At 41.2% G+C, this 10,704-nt stretch overlaps 1 protein-coding gene across 1 annotated transcript in view; it reads right to left on the reverse strand.

The window, feature by feature from the left end:
* The window catches only part of LOC107106661 (protocadherin-15-like), a 237,199-nt gene that overhangs the window by 73,600 nt on the left and 152,895 nt on the right, over positions 1-10,704 (reverse strand). Inside the window, exon 3 of the mRNA XM_015406844.1 lies at positions 7,827-7,987. Coding sequence (XP_015262330.1) covers positions 7,827-7,987 — 161 coding nt within the window. The remainder of the gene's footprint in view (positions 1-7,826; positions 7,988-10,704) is intronic.

The following is a 10,704-nucleotide window of genomic DNA, read 5'->3' on the forward strand; positions in this document are numbered from 1 at the left end:
CTTCCATATGCAAAAGACCTTGAAACGCTGGACGGGACTGCACAAAGCAGCCAGTCAACCCAGCCAGCGTCTTCTGACTGACAGTTCTTGCGGCCAAACACTAAAGGTGTGCATTTTGGAACGTTGGAGCCCACTATGGCTTTATATATAAGGGAGAGATAAGTGTTTTGAATGTTATGAAGTTTATAGACATGAAATTTGGATAATGGAGAAAGTGGACAGAAATAAAATCGATTGATTTCAAATGTGAGAGAGCTAGAGAGAGAGAGAGTCCAGTAGCCCCTCAGAGACCTGCAAGGTTTTTAAGGGTATAAACTTTCAAGAGACAGAAGCTCACGTCATCAGATTTGAAATGTGGCACTGGAGGAGTGTTTTGTGGATACCATAGAGTGACAAAAAGACAGATAAGTGGGATCTAGATCAAATCAAGCCTGAATTCTCCCTAGAAGCTAAAATGATTAACTGAGGCTATTGTACTTTGGTCACAGTATGAGAAGACAATTTCAGCTGGTAGATGTTGGTCTGCAGCAGAATAGTTTGATTCAGGTCCAGCAGCACCTTAGAGACCAACAAGATTTTTGGGATATAAGCTTTCAAGAGTCAAAGCTCCCTTGATCAGATAATCATCAGATAATGAGAAGACAAGGCTCACTGGAAAATATGATAATGCTAGGAATAATTGAAGGCAGTAGGGAAAAAGGAAGACCCAACATGAAATGGATTGATTCAATAAAGGAAGCCATAGCCTTCAGTTTGCAAGACCTAAGCAAGGCTGTTAATGATAGGATGTTATGGAGGTCATTGATTCAAAGGGTCACCATTAGTTGGAAGCAACTTAATGCCACACAAAGTTTAACTTGATATCCAAATAAAGACTCCTGTCTGTTCTGATTGTATGGGACTGTTTCTGTTCAAATAGTATGTTAGCTGTCAAACCCCTCCTCCCACAGATGGACAGTTTAGCACTTAGAGAGAGAAAGGTATAAACACCCTTCATATAATATCACCTCAAAAATCATAAATATAAGATATTGTCTGGCCCACGACACAGAATGGGTTCCAACCTGAGACAAGTATAGGAAAATATTTTTCAAGGTGAATCAGAAGCTGACTAATGACCCTCTCCCCACCCTAGGAAGGTGGTGGAGGAGATTTATACCTGATGAGTCTCAGAGCAGCTTACAATCCCTTTCCCCTCCCCTCCCCACAACAGACATCCTGTAAGGTAGGTGGGGCTGAGAGAGCTCTCTTGAGAACTCCCCTTGAGAGAACAGCTCTGAAAGAATTTATGACTGACCCAAGGTCACACCAGCTGCTGCATGTGGAGGAGTGGAGAATCAAACCCAGTTCTCCCAGGTTAGAGTCCACACTCCTAACCACTACACCAAACTGGTGTATAATTAAGGAACAATGGATCTCCCAAGAAACTGTTACCTCACCCTGGACTAATCCTTTTTTTTTTGAGCCCCCAGAGGGGATTTCTTATTATTTTTTATATCACTACAAATACTATAACAGAAAAAAAAAGGAAGGGAAACTACCTTTACGGGATAAAGTAAAGAACCCACTACTAACTAAAAACCCAAGAGAGGAGATCCTCCTACTATCTTAATTACATCAAGTCTTCCCATCAATAATCCCATCACAAACTGAGTCAAACATTTAAAATACTTTTCCTTTAAAGCTTAAAATTTCACTGTCTAAACACAGTACCCCCGATCATCCATTTCAAAGTTCTCAAAGGCACAATTCAGAGTCCTTCAGCCTTTACTTCTCCTTTCCCCTTCTCTTCCATAACTTATAAGGACTTTTTGGGGCTGCTGCCCCTTACTCTGCAAGAGAGTCCTCTCCGGAAGTACCCGAGTCTAGCTCTCCACTGGACTTGCTGTTCTCTTCTTTTCTGCCATCCTCTGATTTTCGCAACTGGACCCTTAGATATTCTTGAGCTTTCATAACAGATGCCCCGGTCACACGAGAGGTTTTGGGCCGGTAGAGGGATGGATCGGGGGTGCAGCAAATGGGCGCGATCCTACAGCAACATCTGGGAAGCGTGCTGCACCCGTTCCCGATCTGCCCCTTCCACCCAAAACCCCGCTGCAAAAATGAACAACCTACCGTGGTGGTTCATCCGAGACGGCCGCATCAAAGCTGGCCGTGGGATCGCCGGCGCGTCCTTTCACCAGCGCATCCCAGGCTCCTGCCCAAACTGCGCGTTCTCAGGCATGCGCAGTTCGGCAGCCTCCCCCTCCCGACTGTGGCTTCCTCCCCGGCATCTGATCGTGCCGGGGAGCAATGGCGCCGCGACTAAGGGGATCCGTGGGATCTCGCCGCGGCGTCTCTATTTTGGTGCGGCTCTAATTTGCCGCACTTTGGCTGGTGTTTTCCCTGCCGTGTGGCAGGGACCGCCGTCAATCTTTTCTTTTTTGTCCTTAATCTTGAAAGTGATGCCTTCTGGAAATAACCATTTATATCCAATTGAATTTGTCTGAAGAAAAAGCACAAGTTCTTTATACTTCTTTCTCCGTTGTCTTACTTCAAATGGAATGTCATTTAATACTCTGATAGTATTCTCTCCCACTTTCAGGGATATTCCAGAAACCGCTTTCACCCTGGACTAATCCTGACAACTCCAGCCACACTCCCCCCTCACCCATTTAACTTAATTTAGCAACACTTAACACTATTCACAAAACTTAGTAGTTTTCCCATCTGGTATTTGACGGGTCATCAAGAAACATTAACACCTATAGTTCACCTCAGGTAAACCCATCATTTCACCCTAAAGTAGTTTTCCCATCTGGTATTTGACGGGTCATCAAGAAACATTAACACCTATAGTTCACCTCAGGTAAACCCATCATTTCACCCTAATTCTTGGCCATCTCTGAAAAGGCAATTAGGTCACTGTTTTTGGGGCAAGCACATCACACTGCCCCGGGGAATATTTTTCCTATAATTGCAAGCACACTGCTCCATAGCAGTGTGTGTGTTCTTGACGTTAACCTCATACACCCAATTGTGTATGGACTTCCTGTTCCTTTGCTCCATGAAATACTGGTTGTTTCACTGCTGCCTCCATGGACCTCACTGTCCAGGATTGGTAACGATTGCCTCCCTGGAATTACTTTTCCCCACTTCCTCCCTGCATTTGTATGTGTGTGTTTTGTCTCTGTTTATTTCAATAAAACCTGTTTCAGTTTGACATCTGACTGGCTTATTCTGAGACTTTTTAAGGGAAAAATCCCTGTAAACATCGGTGGAAATCCCCGTTACCCCCTCTCATTCTGTCTCCTTAAGCTAATTTCCCTCAATTAAATAGGAGACCACCTCTTAGGGCAACAATATACTCTTCTTTCTTCACTTCAAAATATTTTCTAATTTCAATTTTTATTTTTCCCACCTCTAAGATGACAAAAAAGTCTTTTGATTCAACTGTCAACTAGTACTGTCCTGAAAACAGATCTTCAGAGATCCCTGAACTTACCATTCTTTGTTGGGAAGACTATCTGTTTATTCTTACCCTCAGCTTCCTACTACTTGCCTAAGGATAAATTAGCCTGACTCTGAAATTACTCTGTTTGGTGGTATACAATTACATGCATTACCCAATGTTAGCATCTTTATTTCTTGTGTTCAGACAACTTTGTAAACATCCACCCCCGCCTCATATCTTCTCTGTTTTCCCCCAGTTCCTAATAAAACTGGTTTCTCCCACACTTTTTTAAAAAAAGCAAAATGCATTTGCAACAAAGCATCTGCTTGTAATCTGAACTAAATTTTTTGCATTGGTGACTTCCTGCACAACCCGCCATCAAAAAGGGTGGTTGTTTGTTTGTTTGTTTAATTGCATTCCAGCAGAGTAACATTTCAATGATGGAAGGCTCCCTGTTGAAACAAGTCATTCCCATTAGGGGCACCTTCCTCTTTGCTCTGACGTGTGTGTGTGTGTGTGTGTGTGTGTGTCTCTAGTCTGGTCTCTCTGACTGTTTTTACACAAGAGTAAATGGACTACTCTTGTGTAAGGAAGATAGGAGGCATGAAATAGGCTGCTAAAATGTTCAAACACTTCAGCACATGTGCAAAACACACACGCACACACACAAACAGAACCTATGGAACCCATGAGGGGAAGTCTGAACTGATCCCACTGATAGCCAAATCAGCAGAAGCAACACAGCATGTGCAAAAATGGAAAAGGCCGCTGCAGTCTGGAAAAAGCCATGGTGACCAAAAATTCGGGGGGGGGGGGTATGATTTCCTAATTCTGCTTCATTTAATCCTGGCCAAGTGCTTCTTTAAGCTTAGGGGACATGTTTGCCTTCTTATTCTTGTAGAATCTCAAATCACTGAAATCCAACAGAAATGTACTTATTGTTTTTTGAAATAAAAATAGGTAACATTGAATAAATCCATCCCCTTTTAAAAGCCTTCAACAAGGTTCTTTCAAAAACAAGTTAATAAAAGAAAGGACCTGGTAGCTGGCTATTAACTGCAAAACTTAGATGCTTCAGGGCGTCACTAGATCAGATACACTCAAGAATGTGTTCTATGCCCTGAAGCCCCAAAAGCTGAAGAAAGCATAAGAAATGAAGAAAGTGAGTGGCATTAGGGGAAAAAAGCTCCAGGCTTGGCCAGAGGGAAGAAGCCCTCTTGCCTTATTTAGCAGGCATATTGCCTATGGAGTGTCCATTTGAATTATAGCTGCTTTAACAAATAATCCAATGGCATGGGCTATACTGGGCTATACTGTCAGCTAATTAAATCACATGTATTTGCTACTCTGTCTGTCTGTCTAATCTAATCTCCCCAGAGAAATCTGTTCAAAAACGGTCATACATCAATTCGCAGTATAGCATTATTCAGGAAGACTGTTTCTTTTGTGAGTTTGAGGGAAAACGGGACATGAAAAAGAATGGGAATATTTTGCTAAATGAGGAAGACAATTAATTGCTGTGTACACCGACAATCATTTCTGTAGAGAAATGAGAACGTCTGCCTTAGCACTTAACTTGATAACTGTAGAAACATAATGGGTGAAGAGGCGGCAGCCTGCCTGTGGGGGTAATGTCTGCTCACTCCAGCTTCCCAATTCAAGAGAACAGAGGGGGGTAAAATTGGCTAGACCAAAATGCCAGCAGCTTATCTTTTGAGGTACTAAGAGAATGGTTTTGTTTTGTTTTTTAAAAAAAAGAGTTAAAAAAATGTTCTTAAAAATGGGCTATTGCTGTAGCTAGTATTTAAAGTGCTGATACAGGCAAATTAATATACACATACTCTTCATTGCATCATTCTTTTAAAGGGGAAAAAATCACTTTGGACATAGCAAGGTATGTGGAGTGTGTTACTTGCCACCACTGATGATGTTATAGGCATCATTCAATAGAAGCCCACAACAAACGCCATCCAAGGCCTGCAACAGCCATACTTACATCTATTCCAACTACAACAAGGACACTGTGATTTAATTTGGGCTTTTTCCAGGAACAACTTAAAGCATTACAATAGCTTGGTGTTGTGTTTTAATAGCTGTTTTGAAAATTATTTCATTGCTGAACTTCAGAAGTGTGATCCTTTAGAGAGACTGTAGTCAGTTGCTGGGCAGATTAGGCCCATTGATACTGAAGGGGAATAGAAAGATGGAGGAGAAAGTAGAGCAGGAGCTACAAGAGGGATAGAAAAATAATCCCTGATGTTAAGAATCCTGCTTTGTATTGTTTCCTGTGGAAAAAAATATAGCTAGATAATACCAATTTCATTATAAAAGCCTGCTACTCATTATAGGTTTGGAGAGCTCTGAGTATGTGTATCATGGATTGTGCAGACTTGAAGGGCAGGGAAAACAGTATTCAGGTTGTTGACAATCTACAGCAGTAGTTTACACCTATGGATGGACAAAATCCCACCTGCTGGATCATGAACACTTACAAGACTATCATTTTCCCCCCTGCTGCTTTTCGGAAGGACCTTAGCGTAGTCAGCCCTTGGTTGGGAACTACCTGGAGATCTGGGAGATGGAGCCTGGGCAGGGTTTGGGGAGGGGATGGACCTTGGCAAAGTATAATGCCATAGAGTCCACCCTCCAAAACAGCCATTTTCTCCAGGGAAACTGATCTCTATTGCCTGGAGATTCATTCTAATAGAGGAAGATCTCCAGGTGCCACCTGGAGGCTGGCAACCCTAAATGACCTACTCATAATGCCTAAGGAGCAAGTGTTCCATGCCTCCTTCCTCTCTCTGTACACATGATGAGAGGAGCTGCAGGACAGTGAAGGGAGGTGACAGAGAGAATTCCTTTACAGCTCTGGCCCTTGGCTTGTTTCGGTGTAGTGGTTAAGTGTGCGGACTCTAATCTGGAAGAACCGGGTTTGATTCCCCACTCCTCCACTTGCACCTGCTGATGTGACCTTGGGTCAGTCACAAGCTCTGGCATAGCTGTTCCTGAAAGAGCAGTTTGTGTCAGAGTTCTCTCAGCCCCACCCACCTCACAGGGTGTCTGTTGTGGGGAGGGGAAGGGAAAGGAGTTTGTAAGCCGCTCTGAGACTCCAAGTGAAGGGCGGGGTATAAATCCAATCTCTTCTTCTTTTATAGTTTGTCTTATTTCCTGTCCTTGGTGCCCTTGGTTTGCTGCCCACAGGCTTGGCCTTGAGTTTATAACTAGCGAGTTTATAACTCAGGGTCTCCTTTGTCAAGTCATGAGATTGTGACACCACGTAACTTCCTTCATGTATATGCAGCTCAATGGGTCCTATGTTGCCTTCTGGAGATTAAAAACGAGTTCCAAGTCTGAAAACACTGAAGATCATTGATGCATGGTATTCATTGTATGAAGTAATTTACAAGTTCCTGACTTTACAAGATGCTTCTGCAAAAGGCCTTTAATTTTATTTGTTGTTATCCTATGGAAAGAGAAAACATGCTTCCCGACTGGCATTTTGTATTCAAGTATGGATATATTCAAGTAGAATACACATATTTTGCACCAATATGATTAATTATGACAAAATACATGCTTTCTACATTTCTAAGTACATTCTACCTAATGAATTCATAGCCATCCATGTATAAAAATGGATCTCTGTATGCTGATCTGCTGTAGTACAAGTACAGGGACAGCATTCAGTAGTGTGGAAGCCTATCCAAAACCTATGCTGATCTGTATTGCCTTCTCTCTGTAGCTGCTGTCAGAACAGGTGTTCAACTCTCAGTTGTGTTCATGGATTCCTGAACCGAGGAAATGGCCTCCAGCAGGAAATGCCATGCTTCAATTTAAAACACATATTGAAATTCATGTTAACAATATTTTACCAATATTATGTATAAAATATGACAAAATACTATAAAACATAGCAATGATATTTTGTATCCTTGGTCTGAATCTTTACTGTCTGCCACTCATTTATTAGATATGCAGTTACTGATAATTTGCATAAACTCAACTTTAATCCAAATGAAAGAGGGGGAGGTGTTATCAAACTTATGTCTCTGTCTCCAATTTATCTCACTCTACTACATTCTGAACATAGTCTCTGCAAAACCATTCTTTTTCTTTTTCTTAGCTTAATTTATACAGTGCCTGGATGTGAACTCCCTATTCCATATTTAGACCCTGAATACCATACTTACCATCATACTACACACAGTCTTCACTTACAATCTCACTTACTAACTACGCTTGCACCTTTTAATTGTATATCCATGTTTTTATATTTATGATGATGTCACAAATTTTGATGTTTTGGATCCCTTTTGAAGTTTTATCTGCACTACTGTTTATGAATGTACTGACTGAAAATCAATAAAATATATTTTTTAAAAAACAAACTTACGTCTCTGTCCAGAATTCGTCCAGTACTGTTTAGGTAAAGCCTCTGGTTGATAGGGTCTAAGATAACCCAGTAGTCTACATTGTCCTTTAATGTGAGCTCAATAGTGGGATCAGGTCCTCTTGCTGTACCTTTGATCAACATGTTGTCTACCAGGATAGTACCTGCAATAAAAACAGGGTTTCTGATATATGGATGCAATATGGCTTTTCAAAAAGCAATTATGAGTTTGTTCATATGTCACACAAATGCTGTGTACAGCATTCACTAATTCTGAGTAGAGCTGTTTGAAATAATGACAGTGGAGATTATTATCCAAGGTTATGGATACATAAAACAAAGAAAAAAATAGTCTCAAGATAAACATATGTGAAGTTTCTAACAGGAATAATGGAAGGAAAGTTTATTCTGTATATATGGACATAATCACCTAGCAGAATGGTTTGAAAGGCCCCAAATCACCAACAGCACAAACTATTCTATCTTCAGGCTCACATTTTCCCCATTGTTTTATGATCTTCCACACTCCTATTATTTCTAACAACTTAGAAGCAGGCGAGAACTACTGTAGCTGGACTCCCCTCATTGATTTCAACCTGCACAAATTTTCCATTCAAATCAAATCAAGATGCATGCATTGTATAGAACTAGGAGATGCTGTATTTAATAAACTAAACCTCAAAGAAGTGTTTGGACAGAATGTTTTATTATTCTGTATTATAGATACAGTATGTTTTATTATTTCATTCAAGGTTTTCATCTATAGACACAGCTACTTAATGTGTATAGATGATGCTTGTTTCACTCACTCAATGATGCACATTTGAGATGACACTTCAAAAAGTTGTCCTAATGACATTAGTTTTAGATGGTACCTGTAAACTTCAAGTCTATATGCTACCTTTACCAAACATCCTTTTTTGTTCTTTTGTATTTTGGATTCTCTTAGGTGCTCAGAGTCTGCTTTTATCCTTAGACTAAAATGCCAACTTGGTAACCTACTGGCAATACATCTGAAAAGAACAGATAAGATTTGGATACAGCACAGAATGACATTTTCTAAGCTAACTTCACCCTGTGTACTACTGCAACAGCACATGTTATCTCCAAATACACAGTGGACATTCTTTCTTGCAAAACATCTTCTTAATCTTTCACAATGTCCATAGTTCAAGCTGAACAAGAGACAAAGGGCAAGCCACACTGGCTTCGCCTACTGACTCATGGCCACACAGGCCAAAACTCAAGCATCAATCTCTTCCTGCGTGGACAGCAACAGTAGCTTTGGCAGAGGCCAGCACTTGTTATGTGCCTCACTCCTATGCATGAGTAAGTCAGAAGCAAACAGGAATGAGCAGCTAAGGTGCATAAGCAAAAACTGCTGGTAGTGAATAAGCAAACAAATAGATACAGTTGAAAGAGCCCATTGTAGCTGTTCACAATGGAGAGGAAATTAGAAAGCCTTTTGACTGTACCTTGGCAGCTCATGGACAAGAAAGCTAAGGAGCATACTAAGGGGAGGAGCCCTCTTTGCAAAAGCCTCTATTTTGAATTCAACAAGAAAAGAAGGTCTGCTGATACTGGTGTCACTGATGGACTCCTGGCCACACAGGCTATGATGCAAACGCTACCTGTAGAACAGGATATCAAAGAATCCCTTGCCTGTTAAAAAATAATAATAATGGCTTCTGTCCTGTGAACTGGGAATGGAGCAAAGTTCATAAAAGCAATCTTGTCTTCCTCCCCCTTCCGAAACAAGCCACTTCCTTCATCCAACATAAAAGTCTACACTGACTACATGTTTTCTATGCAACGAGGTCTGAGTCAAAATGCTGGCCCAAATAAATAACAAGCAGATGTATGGGTGTGAAAGTTGGACAATGAAGAATGGTGACAGGAAGAAAGTTACTTCATTTGAAATGTGGTGTTGGAGGAGAGTTGTAGGGATATCATAGACTCTCAAAATGGCAAATAAATGGGTTCTAGTACAAATCAAGCCTGAACTCTCCCTAGAAGCTAAAATGACCAAACTGAGGCTATCATACTGTGGTTACATTATGAGAAGACAAAAGACACTGGAAAATACAAGAATGCTATGAAAAGTTGAAGGTAGAAAGAAAAGAGGAATTGAATTTATCAGGCAACTTGGAAAGACTCTCCCAGAGGAAAAGTTGGTAGCCTCCCATAATCACCAAATTTGCTGCTCAAAAATTGAGACAGGAGGAAGCATAAAAGTTTCTTCCCAAAACATCTAGACAGCAGCTTTCCATCGGCTGGGGATGAATGCTGGCCAGGCCATGCATGTCTTCCATAACTAATGAAGATAGTGGTGGGTGTCTGGACAGAAACTCACAGGAGTCCTGCTTTACTCTGTATAATTTTTCAATCCTATGAGGTCTGGCCTGAAAGGAGTCTGGTTTCCACCAAACTGGAACTGTGAGGTCAGAAAGACCTTCCAGGATCGGAAATGCAACTATTCCTGTCGCAATAGAGACAACTCAAAACCTTGTCTTTCGGAGGTTTATCTAAAATGGAAATAACAATTTCAAAGGCTTTTGCTATACTCAGCATTTGTTCTCTGTAGAGATAGAGGTCTTCACTAGGAGAATACAGGGGTTGGGTTGCCCATGGTATTTCAAATGATGAGTCCAAGGCACTCTTAGAACTATAACAAGATGCCATTGAGACCTCTTCTTCAGGCTTATGGTATAGAAATTGGAATGGAACCAGTGTGGAATGGGCATCCACGTGCCCAGACATTCGCTTCATGCCCCTCTAAGGTCTGAGGGTGATGTTTATGGTAAGAATGCTGGGGGCCCCACTGGTTGCCAAGATAAAGGATATCCTGATTCCAAGGGTATGAGTTGTCCTGTGGGGTATC

Source organism: Gekko japonicus, unplaced genomic scaffold, assembly GCF_001447785.1.
Source record: "Gekko japonicus isolate JY-2015 unplaced genomic scaffold, Gekko_japonicus_V1.1 scaffold928, whole genome shotgun sequence".
In the NCBI taxonomy this organism is placed as follows: Eukaryota; Metazoa; Chordata; class Lepidosauria; order Squamata; family Gekkonidae; genus Gekko; species Gekko japonicus.